Source organism: Carya illinoinensis, chromosome 5, assembly GCF_018687715.1.
Source record: "Carya illinoinensis cultivar Pawnee chromosome 5, C.illinoinensisPawnee_v1, whole genome shotgun sequence".
In the NCBI taxonomy this organism is placed as follows: domain Eukaryota; kingdom Viridiplantae; phylum Streptophyta; class Magnoliopsida; order Fagales; family Juglandaceae; genus Carya; species Carya illinoinensis.
In genome coordinates, this window is record NC_056756.1 from 4,813,276 (window position 1) to 4,836,329 (window position 23,054).

General features: G+C 31.9%; 2 protein-coding genes across 2 annotated transcripts; both read right to left on the reverse strand.

Moving 5' to 3' along the window:
- Window positions 1-2,140: 2,140 nt before the first annotated feature.
- LOC122311941 (cytosolic sulfotransferase 5-like) lies at window positions 2,141-3,427 on the reverse strand. Its single transcript, XM_043126728.1, has one exon. The coding sequence runs from the start codon at window positions 3,343-3,345 to the stop codon at window positions 2,383-2,385; it is 963 nt and encodes a 320-aa protein (XP_042982662.1). The 5' UTR covers window positions 3,346-3,427; the 3' UTR covers window positions 2,141-2,382.
- Window positions 3,428-11,989: 8,562 nt separating this feature from the next.
- On the reverse strand, window positions 11,990-12,817 carry LOC122309532 (cytosolic sulfotransferase 5-like). Its single transcript, XM_043123041.1, has one exon. It carries the CDS (start codon window positions 12,815-12,817, stop codon window positions 11,990-11,992), a length of 828 nt encoding a protein of 275 aa, XP_042978975.1.
- Between the last annotated feature and the right edge of the window lie 10,237 nt (window positions 12,818-23,054).

Genomic DNA, 23,054 nt, shown 5'->3' on the forward strand with positions numbered 1-23,054 from the left:
TACACCTCAAAGGCAGCGGAAATTTTGTTGGTGTTGTAGTCATTCTGTTACCATGATCTACTTTGATCGAAAGATACTATCAGAATGGTCGAAAAGATCTAAAAAGTTTCCGTTTCAATACCTTATTTACTGGAGTTATAACTATAGATTGCATTCTACCTCTAGCACCTAACTTCCCTTCCTTCAATATATGTATATATCATGAATCCATGTACTCAACCCTTTTAAGCCATGTTTTATGAAATATAATTTGGGGTTTTTAAAAGGAAAAAACATATGGCCAGTAAAGGGAAAAGACACTAATTGAATATAACCTGATTAACAAACAAAATGAAGATCTTATTGGTAGATTAGGTACACAGATTTGATTCTTGCCGGATTTTTCGTACCTAATCACAAACAATGTGATTCACGCATTAATCAATCATTCATGAATAACAATTAATTGGGCACAATTGACAGCTAATGGGTCCAAGAGAATGACTCTTTTGTGGGACATTGTTAAATGTTCACTGACTACACCAATCAAATTAAGTTTGTTGTTACAGTACTGTAACAACAAACTTTTTTTACCAACCCCAAATGTGAACAAGAAACGATAGATCTATCAATGCACATATTTTGTATTGATTTTTTTAATTTTTTTTATTTAATGATTAAGAAAATATTTTTTAATAATTTTACTATTTTTTTAAATGTTTAAAAGGGTTTAAAAATGATTGAGGAAAATAAGAAGTAAAAAAAGAGAGAAGAAACAATCTACACTATTGATATCCAGTATTGAATTTTCCGTAGAAGTAACAGCACTCAATGTGAAATGTGTGTCAATATATATATATATATATGTACGTAAAGATTTTAAGAAGTTGAAAGTTTAATTTAAAGGACACATTAATCATGCGAAAGGACTGTTAGTTCACACTTGAAAACCAAAACAATGAGGAGCACATCTCAGGAAAAGCATCCTTCGAGGCTGGGTGAAACCATTGACTCGTACAGAAGCAGTTTGCAATACATACCAACGGAAGACATAATGTAAAATAGCCTTCTAAATCATACACAAGCTATGGTCAATGCAACCGCAACAAGTATGACACGATGATGTTCGTCAACACACTCATCTTCCAATTTTCCATTCAGGCGTGAATCTACGAAATGAGTTGTGATTTGAATATATGGTGCTTATAGCCTATTTGCTATTAAGAAATTATATTCGAACATTCCTTGACTACAAACCCTAAAATCAAAAATCTCTTGATTACAATCACAATAAAACAAATCAATCACATATTCTGAAAATCCATTGTCAAAATTGTCCCAAAGATGGTACAATAGCAAAATCTCAAATCACATACTTACTAGATGGCTTGCGCGGTGCTGCGTAGACGAGTCACGGCTGGAGTGGCTTGCTTTCATGCGAAAGAAATGTTGCTATCAGATGTTTTGGTAGCTAACGAAAAGAAAATCAAAGAGAAAAGGGAGAGAAATGGTGGACTCCGTGATAGTGCAAATGCTGCTCTCGAATCCGAGCGACAGTTAGAGAGAGAGAGAGACAGGGAGAAAGTGGGGGGAAACTAATACACAGGGAGAAGAGAGGTTTTCAAAAGACATATTACAGCGACTAGAATTCGCGGTAATAAGTCAAGTCTAGTCACGGTAATAAGCCAAGTTTATCAAAACCGAAATTGTGGCAAACTTTAGTCGCTGTAATAAGTTATTACAGCGACAAAACCTTTAATTCGGGCTACTTTTTCTTAACAGCCACAAAACTTTGCCTAAAATAAAAATATGAGTATTTCCGGCGGTAATAGTGTTTCTGGAAATAAAAATAGCCCAATTTGCTCTCTTTTTTTTGTAGTGCGCTTTTTAAACTTTTGTTCCAACAACTCAAAATATGATCCAAATAGAGTCCATATTGAGAGAGAACTCGGGAGAGATATGCTATCACGATGTAAAACAATCATGTTCACCCCTGTGTGTATGCATTAACCAATATGCAAAAATCTATTGATCGAGGTATTGCTACTAGAAATAGATCGATTGATTGAACGGAGCCAAATTTTGATTTAGGATGTTAGCGATATCAGTTGTATATGAACAAAATTGAGAAAGAAGTGACACCAAAACATCGACGATAAAATTGAGAATACAACATTAATAATGCATTTTATTGATTGCCTGTCGACACACGTACACATGATGATTGACAATAATCTAACAAATTTACTTTTCCATGCTAATGCAAACTTAAACATTTACAGGATGCAAGAGATTTATTATTATATTGATCACGACATTCTATCATAAACATTGAAAATAATAAAGACAATCAAATAATAAATAGCATTAGCAACGATGACGATGATGCAATCTTTGGATGCCCTAAAATTTTAGCCCTGTACCATGAAATTTTTCTTTAAAAATGTTATCTAATTTCTCTGACATTTGAGGTGTTAAGTAATTTACCCAATCTCCAACCTCACCTCGGCGAAAAAGGCTTTCGTTCTTCATATTGTGGGTTGTTCCACTTTTATTCACCTCCAACTTGCTCAAATAATCAAAACTACACAATCTTGAAATATCATTTATCATACCTTTTGTCTCTTCTTCTGAAGAAAATGGACATCCCAAGAACTCGGCTATTCTCTTCAAGTGAGTGGTGGGTTGCTCTTTCAGTTCCTCATATCTCAAGCAGAGTATCCTTTGAGACTTTTCTAAACTTTCATTCCAATAGCTCAAAACATGATCCCAATATGGCCCAAAGTTACTCACTCCCTGACAAAACTTATCAAAAGTTTCTTCAAACGAATCAGTTGTCATCCCAATCTTTTCCAAGAAGTGCCAAAGTGACACAAAGGTATCCTTAGGATTCCTATACAAATACACAATCTTACACTTTGAGTTCTTAACAGATGTTGGTAGCAATGTATAAGGTAAATGAGCTGAAAAGAGCCTCGGAGAGGGGTAAGTGGTCAGATCTGGAACCTCTTTTTTATTATAGAGATGCAAGTCCAAGTAAGGCACAAGAATATGAGGATTGTTTGTGAGCAATGGATGTTTTTGAAGGTCTAGATGATGCTTTCGGTTCAGAATAGCGAACAAGATAGCCTTCAACCAAGTAGTCCCAACTTTGGGAGGGGTCATCATTAGAATATCAGTGTCGTGAGCTTGGAAGTGTTTTCGGAGGGATAAAACTCCCTGCATGAACTTGGTTGGAAACCAAAATCCACGGTACTGACTTAAGAAGCCTGTTGTTGGGAGGGAGGATATGAAGTCACCGTATTGATCTGGGGTTAGTTCATCTTCTTGCAAGTGCTGGGAAAAAGATGGATCGAGTGTAGACATGATTCAAGAAGGAAGGGAAGATCGTTGTTTCACCTAAATTGTTCAGTACGTGGTTGATATTACAGACGTACCTAGGTACTGTCAATGTTATGGGTATATATAGAGAAGTACAGTACCCGATCGAGGTGTACATCATTATGTACTTAAACTTCCCATAACATCCATTGCAGACAACAAACTGTACATGATGGGGGACTTCCCATAACATCCATCGCTGACAACAAACTGTACATGATCGGAGATAAGATAAGATTAAAAAAAAAAAAATGCTGTACATGGGGGATTTACTTAGCTGCCCAACTAAATGAAATCTATCACCTCTCCTTACGTGTCAATATTCACGTTGTTTTTTAAAAGTAGGAGTAATTTTCTACATAATCTCATTTAGTTATATAAATCTTCTTTTTTTATTTGATTATTAACATTTTTTTAAACTCTAATACAGAATAAAATAAAAATTCAATTTTTTTTAAATTTTAAAATAAAAAATATTCAAAAATTATATTTTAATAATATTATATTTAACTTTTAAATTTTATCTTATATTATTTTACATACTGTCGCTTACTGAGTCGTCAGCTGACGTGACAGGTTGTCAAGTCAAATTAAAAAAAATAAAAAACAAAATAAAAGAAACTATTATTTGCGTTGAGAAAAAAGACTCTGGAGTATGAAGTCGTGCTACAAGGGTCTTACTCACCAAGATAGCAAATCACAACGATAGATCTAGGTGGCCAGGTCGAGATCGACAGCAGCAAGTGTGATGGTAGAAAAATGATGTGAGAAAAGAAGGTGGAAAGAGAGAAAATGTGGAGGAAGAGAGAGTCTTCACCGCACTGCCGTGCTTGAAAGGTTTCGAGTGCACCGGTTTGGTCGTTTAAGGTGGGGGGAGAGAGAGAGTATTCAAGTCTGGGGGGTTTGAAGAAGTTGTGCTTGGTAGGACCACGGTAGCTCTTGGTTGAGATGGGAAGGTATAGTTTTAGGAATGCTCTGTTTTTGAGGTATAAAAACAGAGGTCATGCTTCATGGGTTTTCCCATTTTATTAAGTTTTCTCCATTTTTTTTTTATGTAGATTTTGTCAAATGGGATTTCCATAGTAGTGGATTTTTTCCTATATTTTTTTTTCCCTTCGGGTGGGATTTTCATGGTAGTAGATTTCTTTGGTTTTTAGAAAACTGTAAATGTAGTATTCTTCAACCTTCTTTTTTTTCTTCATTTTTTTTTTCCTTCAGATGAGATTTCCATAGCAGGGGACTTATAGTTTTCCTTCAAATGGGATCTCCTTCAATTTTTTTTCCTGTTTCTTCTCTTTACCACTTGGTTTTAACATCCCAAATTGAATAAAACGAATCGTTTCACTATAAATCTTGGACGACTGCAAGACGTCTACACGAGCCGACTGCATTTAGAGTTTTCCCATCTCATATCATATATAATCAAATGAAGTGTTAATATTTGTGGGCCTTTTTTATATATACTAGGATGGAAGCAACTTTGGTGAAAGAACTATTTTTAAAAAAATAATATATTTGTGGGTGATGATAGTTAAATAAAGTACAATAATTACATGCTTGCATAGATTAGAAAAGAAAAATTAGTTCAAAATATGACATAGTCTAACACATATTTATAATATCGATAATTTTAACAAGCATGCGATAAGTTTAATAGAAGTCTAACAAAAATATTAATTCAAAATATGAGTCTTTTGATGCCAGACTTTATAAGATCTAGTATATCATTTTGTATCATTTTCTATAGAATTAATAGAATTAATAGAGACGATATTAAAATTTTTATGTGGTTGTTAGTTGCAAAGCTAACTACGCGCAGATGCTTTGTACTGATATATATTATAAGCATTAATAAAAACAAAGCAAAATATATAACTAACTGCATATTTATATTAAAAAAATAAAAAATTAATTTAATATTTATAACACTAAAAATAAGAAAAAATAAAATCAAGCAAAACATTAAAATCTTTTTTCTATAAACATCTAATTCCTATGAGCGGAATGTCAGGACAGACGTCTAATTTTTTAATTTTTGGTCGGGCATTGTTAAATGTTCACTGACTACACCAATCAAATTAATCAATCACTGTAACAACAAACTTTCTAAGGAAAAATACACTAATTGATTCTTGCCGGATTTTTCGTACCTAATCACAAACAATGTGATTCACGCATTAATCAATCAATCACGAATCACAATTAATTGAGTACAATTGACAGCTAATGAGTCCAAGAGAATGACTCTTTTGTGGGACATTGTTAAATGTTAACTGACAACACCAATCAAATTAATCAATCACTGTAACAACAAACTTTCCAAGGAAAAATACAGATTCTTGCCGGATTTTTCGTACCTAATCACAAACAATGTGATTCACGCATTAATCAATCAATCACAATCACAATTAATTGGACACAATTGACAGCTAATGGGTCCAAGAGAATGACTCTTTTGTGAGACATTGTTAAAATGTTCACTGACCACACCGATCAAATTAATCAATCACTGTAACAACAAACTTTCTAAGGGAAAATACACTAATTGATTCTTGCCGGATTTTTCGTACCTAATCACAAACAATGATTCACGCATTAATCAATCAATCACGAATGGGCACAATTGACAACTTATGGGCCCAAGAGAATGACTCTTTTGTGGGACATTGTTAAATGTTCACTGACTACACCAACCAAATTAATCAATCACTATAACAATTAACTTTCTTGACCAACCCCAAATGTGAACAAGAAACGATAGATCTATCTATGCACATATTTTGTATTGATTTTTTTAATTTTTTATTTAATAATTAAGAAAATATTTTTAATTAATTGGACGATTTTTTTAAAATATTTAAAAGGGTTTAAAAATGATTGAAGAAAAAAAAAAGAATAAAAAAAGAGTGAAGAAACAATCTACACTCTTGGTATCCAGCATTGAATTTTCTGTATGAGTAGCATCACTCGATATAAAATGTGTGTCTATATATATAGAAACACATTCATATTCTAAATTAAACATATTTTATAAAATAAATTATAAAAATAGTATTGTTTTATAAAAAATACTCCAGTCTCAAAGCCACCCAAAAAGATATTTAATGGTTTAAAATTATTATTTTTTAAAAAATTTAAACTGATAAGAAAATATAAATTCTATTATTTAGTTTATATCTTAATACTTCTACTCACGTGTGAGTTAGATTCTCTCTTAATGAATAGCTTAATATGTGAAATATTTAATTAAATATAATAGAGAGAACTTGGAAGGGAGAGAGACGTCAATGAGAGAGAGTATTTATACTGTTTGAAATTGAACAAAACATAGCAAGTTAGAAGGACAACAAAGGGAAACAAACAAGTAATTCAAATATTGTGAAGAAAACAAATAATATTATGTGAAGTAGTTGCCTCTTTTCCCCATTTGGTGTTGGTTTCATACGAACAGGAGGCCAATAATTGAGTCACTTTTTGCAAACTATCCTGATCGTCCATCAAATTTGGTTAGTAGATTCGAGAAAAATAAATAGAAGATAGGGTGTGAGAGACCTAGAGCGTTGGTGGGACTAGTTGAGAATAGGTGAGAGTGGATTGTAAAAAAATATTTCCCAACCTTGAGATGGAAATATCGATATCACAAAAAGTTTGATTTAATAGGATACAATTAAATAGAGTTTATTAACTTTAAGTGATGATAACTTTTCATACCGGCGGAGTATTCACAAGAGGTACTACAGAACATATACGAGCCCCTTCTAATGGAAAAATAAGATTCAATGAGGATTTGGCTCATCCCACACGTACACGTCATGGGCATCCCGCTTTTTTATGTTATATAGACTTGTATGTAACTATTAAGAGTGAAGATATTATACATGACAATGTGACTATTCCACAAAAAAGATTTCACATAATATCAAAGTAGAAATTATGAATTTGAAACTGACTCTATACTCTATCTCATTTAATTAAATATTCTACGTATTAAACTATCTATTAAGAGGGAGTTTGGCCGACATGTAAAAAGTATTAAAATATAAAATAAATAATAAAATCCACATCTTCTCATCAACTTAAATTTTTTGAGACAAGCGATAATTTCACATCTATATCTCTACCAATTTTCACCCACTCTCAACAACTTTCGTAGAAGGAACTGCTGGAACTGTGACTTAAAGGGCACTGGCCTCTTCTATCTATTTAAAAATATGTGCTCCTCGTCAAAACACCATATTTTTATGATCTTGCTCATGATCATATGTATCGCTTTTCAAACTATTTAGTGATGATCTTTCAAAAAAAAAAAAACTATTTAGTGATGATTATGACCTTATAATAATCTAAAAAAGTGCCATTAAGATACGGACTGATCATGAAGCTGAGCCCACTTTGATTTATAATTTGCTGACATTTTGCCTTAAAAATAGTTGGTATCTAGGATATTATAACTGATCTTGTCATCTTGGGTTTTGATCTCTGCCAGCCATGCATGTTTATGCCAACCTACCCTAAAAAGAATAGATATTATTTAACCTCAGTTAAAGTAGCATTTGTGAGAGTAGGTAAGAGTGTTCAGTAGAGTGTCAAATTGTGGTAACGGATAATATTCATATAGTATCAAAACATATATATTATACTATAAAACTCAATCATAACCCGATCCGTTAAGTTTATCGTGTCAAAATCTCAAACCCTAACACGACCTATTAACATAACGGGTCGTATCGTGTCAACCCATTTTGACCCATTAGTAAATATTATAAAATAGGTTAACACGATACAATATGACCCATTTCAAACTATTTATGTAAATAGATTGAATAGACATAAAATTAATTAGTTTGACTTGATTAAATTAGTATAATTTTATGTAAATTTTAAAATCATAATATTTATAAAAATTACAAAGCTAACTACAAATTTAAAATTACAATCCAATAATAAAAATATCGAAATTGAAATTCTAACAATTTTACTTTTAGATATAAGGATATAATTATAATTTTAACTTTTTTATCGTGTTATAACGTGTCATAACGGGTTAACCCGTTATCAACTTGTTAAGCAATCGTGTCTTAACGGGTCAACCCGTTTTGACCCGAACCCATTAAAACTAAACCCTAACCCGCTATTATCATGTCGTGTTTGTGTTGGGTTAACGGATCGTGTAAAATATTGTCACCCCTAGTGTTCAGAGATATTGTCAAGAAAGAAAATAAAAGAGAGAGAGAACTTTTTTACGCAAATCATGGCGTAAAAAACTCATATTGAGAGAGAATTTGGGAGGGCGAGAGCATAGCTGACAATGGTAGAGAAGATTTTCTCCCATCTACCAATTTTTAATTAGATCATGTAATTATCTAATTTCAATAATTTCAAGTTTTTACAATTATTTTAATTTCTTCTCCAAGGCAATGAATCTGATCTCTCTCTCACTCTCTCATACTGGAGTGATATTCCATATGTGTCCACTAATCAATATCTAACCCAAAACCGCATGGTACGAGTCTTGGGATATTTGTTTTATCTTTATATCAAAGGGAATGCTGGTGTGACATGCATGCAATTGGCTCGGTAATTATAGGCTATAAAATATTTATTTGCTATCCCTGTGCTGTTGCATGCATGTAAGTATGTGCTGGTACAGTATTGTATGTGGTGGGGGCAAATGCATAAAATTCATGGAAGACAGGTTTAGCATTTTCATTGTGCCAGACATAATTTTTGAGATTTTCATCTTTTTGTTGTTTAATGTCATGAGGGCAAGAATTACTAGAACCCATTTGAGTCGATCGACATTAAAAAAGAAAAAAGAAAAAAGTACTATAAAATTATTAATAAATCCTCCATTCACACAAGATATACCACTTTGTTATTGAATTATAGCATCTGTCGAGCTCTTATATCACTCTATTTTATTATATTTTTGTTGGAATATATATAAGATTATAATTTTTATTCAAAATTTAGGCTTATAATTTACTTGAGAGGTATATAAATATATAAATAAACCCAATATATTTATTGAATATTTAACAATATTATTACAAAAAATTCCCTCAAATAACTAGAAATATTATAAAATCTTCAAATCAAGTATTTATTTCTTGTCAACTAACAAATATATACTAGAGTTTGCCTCATTTGATTACAAAAATTAGATGAGATGAGAAATCTGTTAATAATAATGAGATAATTTGTGAATATTAGTGAAATAGTTTAAGTTAAAATATTTTATGAGATTTTGAGAAATGAGATAAAAAAGGTTGAATATAAAAATTATAAAATTAAAATATTATTATAATTTAAGTTTTTAATATTATTTTTATTTTGAGATTTGAAAAAGTTGATTTTTTGTATTAATTTTTTTTAATGTTTAAAAAATTTATAATGATTAGGTAATGATTAGATGAAAAAATTAAAATTTAAAAAATTTACATTTAGAAAGTGTTTTTGTTTGAATGGTGTATGGATGTTGAGATGAAATAAAATAGACTGACATTATTTGTGAAATCAAACGATCCGAATAAAACATCTAAATCCTTATTTTCAAATCCTTTAAACCCCAATTTTATTTAATAAAAAATTCTACTCATCATGTCTACACCACACATCATTTTTTTCTTATCAAATGCGTGGTGTATGGCCAGTGAGTAAAAGAATTCCTTTAATTTAGCAGGAGTAAACCAAAACAAAATAAAATAAAGGTAATACCACTATACCCTGTCAATTTGCACATTTGGCATGCCATCTAGTGCAAATTGTAACTTTTTTTTTTTCACTTTTTATTTCAAACATTTTTTAGACCTGTCTAAAGTCTGGTATACCATTACTCCACTGTACAGCTCAGAATGGGTGCAGGAGAACTGTGTAATAGTAATCATGAAAAGGATGAAAACAGAGTGAGAGCAACGTTGAGCAAAATGTCTAGCCTCCTTTAGTTGCACATTTAACATGACATGAAATAAAATATTTTGTTAAAAATTAATTATTATTTTTATTTATTATTAGAATATAATAAATAATTTAATATTTTAAAATTTTAAAATAAAATTAATATTAAATATTTAATTATATGAGATAGAATGAAATGAAATAGTTTGATTTTGTATATTCAAATCAGCCATAAATGAGCTAGGTGCGCACTAATGACTATTCCAAATATCCATACAGTGTAAATAATCTTGTTGAAATTATTTTTAAAATACATTTACCCATTAATAAAATGCAAATTTATTAATCATCATTTCTTTAAAATAAAAAAAAATTAAAATTAAAATATATGAGTTTACATATTTAGTACAAATCTAGTCTACAGAACTTAAATTTTGGAGATCAGAAATAGATCAGTGTGTACGTACGTTTACAAGATGTCATTCATGAGATCAAGCTTCTTTTCGCATGAAAGCTGATCGAAGGAGAAGAATATTGGAGAAATGGATGAGAATTAGGTGACCAGGTTATTGAAAGGAAAACGCTAAATCAAGCCATGATTTTTTCCATTCAATTTTACTGTTTATACATTTTTTTTTTATTTAATGATAAAAGAAGTGATTATTATTAAAGTTATATATGTTTTTTAATGATTAAGGATGTTAAAAAAATATTTAAAAAAATTAAAACAAAAAATAATAATAATAATTTTGTACTAACAGTACACCCTTACGGCTGGGTTGCCCACTACTAACAGGATTTGAAAATATGAGTGCGGTAGCTACAAAAGGATTACACAAAAGCAATCACATAAACTAACATGGTTTCATGTGATTCGTTATATTTATTTTACAATAAAAATAATTTTACAATCTGACAAAGCACAACAATCTACATTAGTTTAATTATGAGATTCATTTTATATAATCACTTTATGGCTATAGTATTTCGCATGTATATCCCTTCAAGTACTCGTGTTATTGTTTATGAACAGATCAAAATGGTCCAATGCTATATGTATGTATGCATTGACCATGGTGATGCAACTCGAAGTCCTAAAATGTTAACCGTGTGCCATGAAACCTGTCTTTAGAAATGTGATCTATTTTCTCTACCATTTGAGGTTGAAATAATTTATTCAATCTCCAACCCCACCTTGATGAAAAAAGGTCTCACTGGTTGTTACTGTATACTCCACTTTTATTTACTTCTAAGTTCCTCAATTCAAAGAAACCTCTATATATTCAACGATTCATAGCTCCTACATTGCTTTGGTTTGTTGCATTTATATCTGTTGGGACTTAATTGGGATGTATATCCCCCCACCTTAGTAAACTTCTTTCCTTTTTCGAAAAAGCACCTGGTTAGAAAAGAAAGCTTGAAAGAAACAAATTAAAATAAAACCTCATCGGTAATTCATTATATCTTTCTCTATTCTTTTTGCTGGTTTTCTTTTCTTGTGATTTGAAGGAACACTTGATATTACTACAAATTGATTTTAATTCTTAAACAAATGTTAACAAAGTGTTACAACAAACTCATTTTATAATCAACCGTCAACACAAGCTAGCGTTGACAACAATACAACAAATTTAATTATTTTGATTACAAAATGTCAACTAATTAAAAAAAAATCAACAACGAGTTCAGTACATACTAGGAATTGACTATGACGATGATGTAACTTAAAGACTTACAATTTCAATCCAGTACCATGAAATTTTTCTTCAATAATATGGTCTAATTTTTCTGCCATTTTAGGTGTTAAGAAATTCACCCAATCTCCAGTATTACCTTGGTGAAAATATGCAGCACTGTCTATGCATTGTCTAAAAAGTGTCATTTTATGATCTGGAAGATGCCGCTTTCCGCTTTTATTCACATCCAAGTTGCTTAAGTTATCAAAACTACACAACCTTGAAATGTCATTCATTGTACCTTTTGCCTCTTCTTCTAAAGAAAATGGACAATCTAAGAACTCAACTATTCTCTTCAAATAGGTGGTGGTTTGCTCTTTCATCTCTTCATACTTCAAGAAAAGCATCTTTCGGCCTGGATTTTGTATGCTTTCCTTCCAACAACTCAAAACATGATCCCAATAAGAGCCAAATGGATTCATTCCCCTACAAAACTTGTCAAAAGCTTCTTCAAGCGAGTTAGTCGTTGGATACAACCTATTCTGGAAGTGCCAAAGTGATACAAAAGTATTTTTAGGGTTTCTATATACATACACAATCTTACATGTCGAATCCTTCACAGATGTTGGTAACAAAGCATAAGGTAAATGAGTTGAAATGAGTCTTGGAAAGGCAGGATCGAGATCTAGAACCTTTTTTTTAGTGTAGATATCTCCTTCCAACAAGGGCACAAGATCATGAGGGATGTTTGTGAGTAGAGGATGTTCTTGAAGATCTGGGTAGTGCATCCGGTTCTTTAAGGCAAACAAGATCGCCTTTGTCCAAGTAGTACCAACTTTAGGATGGGTCACTAATAGGATATCAGTGTCACAAGGGGTGTGCATCTGGACCAGATTTTTTTCCGGTCGGTCTAAAAATCCAGAATCTGGGCGGTTATCTGCCCGGTTGTAGAAAACCCGGATCCGGTTTTATAACCCGGTTATCCGTAACTGGGTTATACACTTTTTTTTTTTCTCTCTTTCGAAAACGACGCCATTCCTGCTAGGTTTTTGCATTTTCCTCTGTCGAGTCCTGTCGCCGTCTCCGAGTCACTCTGTCTCTCTCGAATCCTCTTCGTTCTTCAGACTCAAGTTCTCAACTCGTTACTCTGTCCATCTCTCATTGCTCTTCTGTCGTGAATCCTCTTCTCTCAACACTCGTCTCTCGTCTCTTGCTCTTAAATCTCAAGTTTGTTGAATCCAAAACCCTAGCCGTGCGGTATGTTAATCTCTCTCTCTCTCTCTCTCTCTCTCTCTCTCTCTCTCTCTCTCTCTCTCTCTCTCTCTCTCTCAGTTTAGTTGGATTCCTTTTTTCTGTATTTTTGTTTGATTTTCGCTTGGATATTTGTTTGATATTCACTTGGGTTTGTTTGGGTTTGTGTTTGTTGTTCTAGGTTTGGGTTTGATATTCCTTTTTTCCTTTTTTCTACATTTTGTGGTTTATATTATGCTTTTTTCTGCTGCTGAAGGTCATCTACTCATTTAGTTTATATTATGAATGGTATCATATTGTATAAAGGTTTGAGAGCAACCGACATGGGAAATTATGGTTTATACTATGGATTCTATTATTTCAGAACATGAGAAAATGACAGCCTTTCATTAAACAGCAAGTACTTGACATCGATTTTGTATTTCCTGGGAAAGTGTCGGTACTTGACATCCTTCTCAAACATTGCAGCAATACATTGCTCATCTAGAAATTTGTTTAAAATATCTATTTCAGTACCTAATTTTTGCAGTAGCACCTTCACCCCCATCCAATATCTTTCAGCATCTACACAAAGAATATCCATTGCCACTGGTTTCTAGGGCACAGCTTGTGTTCTTGTTTTTCTCTTAAGCTAGTTGGGCACTCATGTTTTTCTCTTAAGTTAGATTGTTTTTCACAGATTTGGGGTTTTTTGGCTAGAATGTAACTACAATTTGTTTTGATGTAAAAAATATTTTTATGAGTTCTTTGAAGGAGCTTGATCTCTATGCTAGTGAAATGCATGGGTTAAGTTTGAAAACTGTGGAATGCATTGTCTTTTGTAGTTTTGATTTGAGTTTTATTTGGCATGGTTCTTTGAACTAAATTGTTAAAAGCTTAAACATGAGAATTTGGTCCTACATTATTGCATTAAGCTTTCAAATAACCCTTACATCTTGCATGATCTTGTATTTATGTCTCTGTAATTGTATCTCTGTTTATCAAACTATTGGTGAGGTTTAGAGATAGGTTTTTGTAATTGATGTTGTATCTCTGTTTTAATTTTTCTGTTGCAGTTGATGTTGTTGGCTGCTTATGGAGACTCAATCCAGTAGAAAATTTCCCAAAATGCTCCACCAGATCTAGGTGAAAGAAATCAATTTTTTCCCCCAATTCAAGATTTAAGATGTGAAGCGTATGAACAATATATTAGTTTAATTAGTTGTAATGTATTATTATTTATTTTGTTCTTTGTAAATTTATGTTTTGTAAATTGATGTAACAACAATATTATCTAGTTTGCATTTTTATTTATTTTGTTCTTCAATTTATTTATTTTTATAAAATTCTTTTAAAGAGTGTTTTAATTATTTTTTAAAAAAATTTGGGCAATTTAAATATGAAATCAGATTTTTTTTTTAAAAAAGTGCTATAATTTCTTTTTAAAGTTATAAAGATATTTTTAGAATTTTTGTTTTTATTTTTTATACAAAATCCGGATTGAATCCGGGTATGACCCGGCTATCCAGAATTTAAGTAAAAAAAAAAAACAGAAAAATCTGGATATCAGGTTACAATCCGGATATCGTAATTGAATCTGATTATCCGCCCGGATTGAGTCCGGGTTCAATCCGGGCGGATAATTACCCGGATTTTGAAATCCGAATTCGGATCCAGTTATGGCCGGATACCTGGATATGGATCTGGATGCACACCCCTAAGTGTCACGAGCTTGAAAGTATTTTTGTGATGCTATAACTCCTGACATGGCCCAAGTTGGAATCCAAAATCCATGGTACTCGATGAGAAAGCCTTTATCTTGAGGGCCTATATCATTTGGCCGGGAAGATATGTTGCCGTCTTTGCATTCTTGACTTTGTCCATCTTCTTCTAAGTGCTCAAGAACTGTGGTAGAAGAGGGTGATTGAAGTCTGGACATGATTTTAATAGAAATAATGGTATTGTTGGATCTCTGTCTTGTGGCTATATATATAGGAGAAAGGGACAACCAAGGCATGTCAAACTTACCAAAATAAAGGTTAAAAAGGCCAGGTGGCATTATATTTATGAAGGCAATGGTGATTTTTTTGGGTATTTTGGTGATTTTGTTTCTATGACTTATTTAGATGAAAAATGTAGTATTTTGAAAATTGGCTAATTGCTCTCTAGGTGATGTTTAAAGTTTCTTTTTCAATACCTTGTTTCTTTGGAGCTATAACCCTAGACTTCAATCTAGCTCTTGCCCTTAGCTTCTTTTGTATTTATCTTATATACGTGACTGTCCCTATTTCAAGTATTAATAAAAATCTGTTTTATTTATAAAACAAGTTATGCATGAAGCTATGTATTTTCAAAGGAAAGAAAGTCTGGTGAAAAAGAAGGATAAAATACTAAATTACTAATTAACATGAAGAACAAATTAAATGAAAATCTTATTAGTACAAAGAGTATCTAACAATTTGTAATTATTTGTGCTATTTAAATATAAAAAATATAAGACATACAACTCTTTTTATAATTTTTATATAATTATGTTGTAATGCAAGATATTTTTATAAAAATAAAATTATTTTACATAAATATTCTTATTTTATTATAAAAAATTATAAAAATAATTGTACATGTTTTCTCGATTCCTTGCTCTTTAAATATTGTCTTTACTGATACCAACATTTCTAGATCACTCTAGATACGCGTGTAGGCTGGGCATTTAGAGGTATTTAAAAAATAAAATGGGATGAAAAATTTATAAATAATAATAAAATAATTTATAAATAATAATAAAATAATCATAATATTTTATGAGATTTAGAAAGAAAATTAAAAGATTATTATACTATAATTTTTTAATGTTATATTTATTTTAAAATTTAAAAAAATTAAATTGATTTTTATATTTTATTTAAAAATTTGATAAAATTATAATAGTTAATTTTAAAATATTTATATTTAAATAATACTAAAGAATAAGATTAGATGAGAACATATGTACGTAATAGTAATCATGAAAGGCTAAAAAGAGTGCCGGAGCCCGGAGGTAGGTACGACATAAGCAAAGTGTCTAAAAACCCAGTGCTTCAATCATTTCCCAAGCCAAAAATTACGTCTGCCATGATGAAAATGCAGAGCACGCATTCCATGAATCTTATGCATTCGCCTCCATCGCATGTAATGCTGTATCAGTATAAATGTCTATGCATGTAACAGCACGAGGATAGTAAATAAATATATGAGTAGTGATTGGTTTACTATTTTATTACTATCTATTTATTATTTATATGTATATCAAGTTTTTTCATTTTTTTTATTTTTTTAAACATTTTTTTAACATCCTTAATCATTAAGAAAAAATTAAAAAAATATATAACTTTACTAATATTCATTTTCTTGATCATTAAATAAAATCAAAATTTATCAAAAAATCAAATAAAAAAATAATAGATAAGAAGTAATGTTATATTTTCTTAAATATATATTTTATAGCCAATAATTACCGAGCCAATCGCATGCATGTCACATCGGCATTCCCTTCAATATAAGATAAAACAAATATCCCCAAGAATCGTATCATGTGATTTTGGATTAGATATTGATTGGTGGACACATATAAAATGTTATCACTCCACGTATGTATGAGAGAGAGAGGGATCGAGATCAGATTCATTGCTTAGGAGGAAAAATTAAAAAAAACAGCTCTACTAGGGACAGTCGGTCATAATCGTACCATGTGGTTTTGGATTAGGTATTGATTGGTGGACACGTATAAAATAGAGCTCTTCTATATATAGTCGCTCTATGCAAGCGGCGAGTAAACGACTGACATGGATAATGCCACGTCAGCTAATATTTAAAAAAAAATATCAAAAAACGGAAGTTTGGGATTCCCGCTTTGGTGCTCGACCTCGATCTCATCTTCGGCGTGGTGTTGTTCCTTCATATCGTAAGCTTGCATGGTCTTTGGAGTGGGTGATCTTCGTCGTGTGGGTCTTTGTCGCACGTCTTCTTCATCTTCCTGGGTTTACTCTTACATTGTTGTGTTGTTTAACTGCAGGAGTTAGGGAGCTCTAACAGTCTTCGACTTCAAATCAAGAAGACGCCTACACAACATCTTCGACTCTCTCTCGAAAGCTCTGGGATGCATGTCTTCTTCACGATTAATCAAGCCAGCAATATTGCCTCCCCTATCCCAAATGCACTCCACTATACTGAGTACTCTTCTATTTATTCTCCATTTGGTGTTACCAAGCATATCTAAAGCCTGGACATTAAGAACAGAATAAGTAATCTTCAAAATGGTTGAAAAAGTACAAACAATTGAATCCATATTGTGACCAAGCGCAAGGAAAGAAAAAGTGCTGCATTTGGAAACTAACACAAGGTGTTGGACACAACACTAAGAAAAACTATGCAGAGTAAAACGATGACGAAAATGGTTAGAAACAAATTTGTTAAGCTAAAAGGGAAAGCAAATAATTCAGCACTTCTTACAGGTAAAAGTACCACACTTGTTCAATGCTAGCATCTACAAACAAGACCTTTGCATTTTCAAGGCAAAGTTTAATTTGAATCTTCAACAAACAAAGGTAAGAAACAAAAATATGGATCTGATATAAGAACATAAAAAGAAAATATTAACCAAACAATTAACCACCATTTCTGTACCTCAAAAACCTTTTGCATCTGTTTTGCATGAACATCCTTAATTGCATCCTGCTGCTTCCTAGACCCATGAATACACATGATATAAGAAGGTAGAAACAAGCTGTGCCCACCCTTGTCATACCTGGAGGAAGTTTCAAAAGATTTTAAAATAAGAATATGAAAAAAAAAATATTAATAGAGTCAGCTACGACCACTTTTCCTTTACATTCCAAGTCAGTTATTGTATTCTAAGAACAAAAACTCGACTTTTTGAATTATAGATGCTTGGAAAAGATGAGAACTAAGCAAAGCATGTTTGCTTTGCAGCCACCCAAATCATACCCAACAACAGGCCTCTCTAGAGAAAATCCCAACATTAATACCACTTATTATATTTATATCATACCCAACAATAGGCCTCTCAAGAGAAAATCCTTTTCTTTTCTTTTCTTTTATAAGTAAGCCTCTCTAGAGAAAATCCCAACATTAATACCACTTATTCTATCTATATCATACCCTTTCTATTTTTTCGGACGCACCAACGTGGGCACACAAGGAATCAACATATGCTTAACCTGCAATTTTCTTGCTCCTTTTGCATACCCTCTTAAGTACCAACTACACTGTTCTTGCTCTGGAAATTCTTAGTTTTCTCCAAGAAACTATTAATTTTAACCTAAAAGGAGTTGAAGACGGAGGGAGAGATGGCTTCTATGGGAGATGAGAGTGAGGCCGTGGTGGAATCAATTCTGTGGGAGACGAAACTGAGGTTGCGGTGGAATATGTTTCGGCTCAGGATAGACCTGCTAAGGGGAGGGACGTGCTGTCAAGGGCCTGGAGGGGGGAGGGACACCCCGTCAAGGAAGGGAGGTTGCCCTTCGTGCGGAAGAAACACAGAGAGGGAGGGAATTGGGGAGGAAAACAGAGGAGGGAAATTTGGGAGATGAAAAACTGAGGAACGGGAAGCAAGCAGTTTTCATTTTTGAATAAAACGACTGTATCTAGCTTTTTTCAAAAGAAAAACACACAGTTTTATTAAAATGAAGTGGACACGCCGCTTGCACGCCGGTTACGTTTGGCGCTTGCATTTAGCTTTTTTCATTGTGCAAAATCTTCTTACTCCTTTCTTTTCACTTTCCCCTCTCATATTCTCCATCTTCTTCCTTCATCTTCGCCCAAACTATAACCCTAATATTACTTCCTTCATCTTCTTCCTCCTCTTTTATTTTATGGTGGTTCTCGTTCCTTAGTGCGAATTGTTTCCCTTTCTCTACAGTGGTTCTCCTTCCCTGCGTGCGAAATTTTTTTCCCCCCTCAGTTTCTCTTTCTCAAGTCTGCAAGATTTGGTTCTCCTTCTCCTTCCCTGCGTGTGAAATCTGGTCCTCATCGAAACACACCGTTTATTATCGTGCCCCTTCCTCTGAGTTTTTTCCTTCCTCATTCCCTCCCTTTGCGATTCCATCCCTATGTCGAAGATGACGATTCCATCCCTCGAAGTGCCTCCATCGAAGACGGCATATCCCTTCCCCTTTAACTTGAAGGCAAGCATTTCTAAGAACTCCTGCAATATATATATATATATATATATATATATTTTAATTTGAGGACTTATATAGTTTTATATATTAATTTTGCATATGCAATTTCACCTCAATTAGCTCTGGATTTGGTGTCTCGTTGTGTTACTGTTTAGATATTGATTGTGCTTTTGGTGTGTTTTTGACAATGGAGGAGTTAGATATAATCTCTTGGAACTCTTTGATAATATGAGAGAACAACACGACGACGACTTTTGACCAGAGCACCACGCAAGCTCGATGGAAGCTGTCTAAAAAATCAGAGCACCAAACCAAAGCGGGAGAACTTGTTCTGCAAGAATAACTCTGGGCAAATTTTGTGCAAGCTTGAATCAAGGAACGGTTTTGTAAATCTCATAGTATTATATGTTGTAACTTTCCTTAGCTTACTCTATTTTTGTATATAATCCGAGTATGTGTATAGCAATGAAGTGTGTGCAAAATTCAAAACAAAAGTAGTGTTCTTTCTTTATACTGGGTTGGGCAAGAAAACGGAATGGATTTCGTATGAATAATATTTTGGTTCTATTACTTTTCTATAACTCTCCCTAGGTGGGATTGTAGCGACAATAACGTTTTAATGTTTTTGAACATTTCTTTCTTATAACTGAACTTTTGTTGGATTGCCATATTCGAGATGATTAAGAAAAAAAAAATTGGGAGAAGAAGAAAGCAACAGTGAATGGGTTGTGAATTGAAAAGCTAAATCGAGATACCAAAACTAAAAACACATAAATTAAGAAAATAAAATTGAGAATAGAAGAAAGAGGGAGGGAAATGGAAGAAAGAAGAAGGAGCTAAACCAATACTCTTGTTTCTTTTTATTTTTTATTTTTTTTAATGTAAAAAATAAAGTAGCTTGCCGACTACTTCCTGTTTGCATAGGCCGATTGTCTCTAGTAGAACTGTTGTACAATACGTACCGTTTTACTAAAGACACGTAGAATCCGATTGCTTGGTGACTACCCCTCGCACTTGCAGTTATTATTTTTCATTAAAAATATTATAAGGATTTGAAATGATTGAAGTTAGATAATCATGTGATCTAATTAAAAATTAATAGATTGGAGAAAATCTTCTCTATCATTGTCGGCTCTCGCCCCCTCCCGAATTCTCTCTCAATATGAGTTTTTTACGTGCACTGTTTTATTTATTTATTTATTTTATTGCTACGGGGTATTTTATGTAGAATTATGTTTTCATATGCCCTTTAGTACAACGTAAGTCTGTCATTGATATTTTGATTGCAAAACTTTAATTATAAGTATAATTATGTATTAATATATGTACAAATTTAATATAATTGATTAAAAAATAAATTTTATTAAAAATATTAATAATTTAAATTTTAAATAAAAAAAATTAATATTAACATACAAATTCATATGAAATTTTATTTGCCGCAAAACCCATTTTGATTACATGCACGCTTGGGTCCAAAAATCTGAATGGTCAGAAAAGATCATATGCATGTCCCAAAATCTCGATAATTTGTTTTGTTTTATTTGGGGTGGGGGCGACTTGGCAGCAGACGAGATATAATTAAGATTTTTTGTATCGTTTTCTTTAAAATTTTTTTATTAAATTAAATGACTTTATGTTATGAAATTAAAAAAAAAATAATATTATAAAAAAGAGAATATTGTAAGAAAAAAAATAATTATTCAAATATAAAACTTGATGATGTATAAGTTAATGATATCTATATATATATATAGAAGTGTAAAAGAGTAGGTATGATTCAATGATCTTAATTATTGACTAAAATTAGGTTTTAATTGATAGTTCAATAGTTTTAATTGTTGACTAAAAATAAGTCTTAATTAATGATTTAATGGTATTAATTAATAGTTATGTATGGCCATACAAATAAGTTTATATATAATACTTTTTTTATTTATTATTTATATATTATAAAATTATTAAGAAAAAAATAAAAAGAAAAATAATAATAGAATTACTAAATATATCTATTAAATGTGTCAATATATATTATGTATTATTTATTTATTTTTAATAATTAAGGAAACAATTATTAATAAATTTCTATTTTTAATGATTAAAAATATTTAAAAAATAATTTAAAAACTCATTTATATTAATATCCACTTTTAATAATATAAAGTAGGAACGGAAAGCAGAATCTTTCCTAAGATTATCTGGTCGGAGGTATGCACCACATAATAAATACGTAGGGGGGGTCCGCAAACATTAAATATTATATATGTCAGAGTTATCTTAGAAAACAAACGTGTACTGATCACGACGTACAATGGACAAAGAATTAAGAAAAAATATACTTGCAAATATAATGGTATATTAATTTATATATTAATTTAATATGATTAATTAAAAAATAAAAAGTCTAGTTATAAGTATATTTATATATTAATATATATATTAATTTATTGTGATTAGTTAAAAAGTAAATGTTATTAAAAACAGTATTAATTTAAATTTTAAATATGAAAGAATCAATATTGGTACGTAGATTAATACGCAACTTTACTTGTATATAGTAAAACTCATTAAAAAATAAATATTATTAAAAATAATGTTAATTTAACTTTTAAATATGAATAAATCAGTATTAACACATAGATTTGTATGTAATTTTACTTATATATAGCGAAACTCAAGAATTAAAGAGCATATGTAGGACTGTTCATCCGGGTCAGTTTTTATCCGGACCGGCCTGGAACCCGGAAAACCGGATTTCCGGTTGCGATTTTTGGCCCAGATAAAATCAGGGTCAGACCCCGCATTTGCAAAACCAAATACATCCGGTGCGGACTCGGGTATGAAACCCGGGTTCCGTTTTATAACCCTGTTAACCGGGTTTGTATAAAAACTTCAAAAAACCATCTCTCTCTCTAAAGCCCTCATCTCCCGTCTTCCCAACTTCCCAAGTCCTCTCTCTCTCTAACACACGAAACCCTAGCCGCCCCCGTAATCTCCTTCATTCTTCACTCCCCAACTCCCCAACCATGATCTCTCTCTCTCTCTCTCTCTCTCTCTCTCTCTGAACCCTAGCTTTGTTATGTGCATATTTTCAACCCTAACAAGTTTCGTCTACCCGAGTGCCGAAACCCTAGGATTTTGGCCACCATCTCTTTTTCACTGCCGTGTTTGTCTCGATCGTCGGTGACCTTTCGGTAAGTCTCTCTCCCAATATGTGAATAATGAATGTAAATGTGTTAAATCTAGTGATTTGGTGAACTGGATCTCTTGCTTAGATAGATCTGGTAGATCGAGTGAAATATCGAATGGGAGTTTTAGGGTTTTTTTGGGATTTCTCTTTTTCTATCTTAGTGGGGTTTTTTTTTTTTTTGGGTTCGGTTCTTGTTCTTTATTTCTTTTTTTCCTTACAATCTGAACAAATCTCGATAGATTTGAAGAGATTTTGTTTAGATCTGAGTCATTAAGGTTTCTGTTTTACATGGGTATTTTTGTTATAGTTTGTTCACTACAATTTGTTTTTTTTTTTTTTCGATTTGTGTCTTGTAGCTTTTGTTCTGTGCTACGGATTATGTAGTTTTTGTTCAGGTCAGATTTTTGACTTTTATTACTTTGTTGATTTGGGATTTATGTGACTTCGAGTAGATGAGATTCTTTATGTGGCTTCGAGTATATCAGAGTGAACTGTTTATGTAAGCAGTGAAAGCTCTTTGCT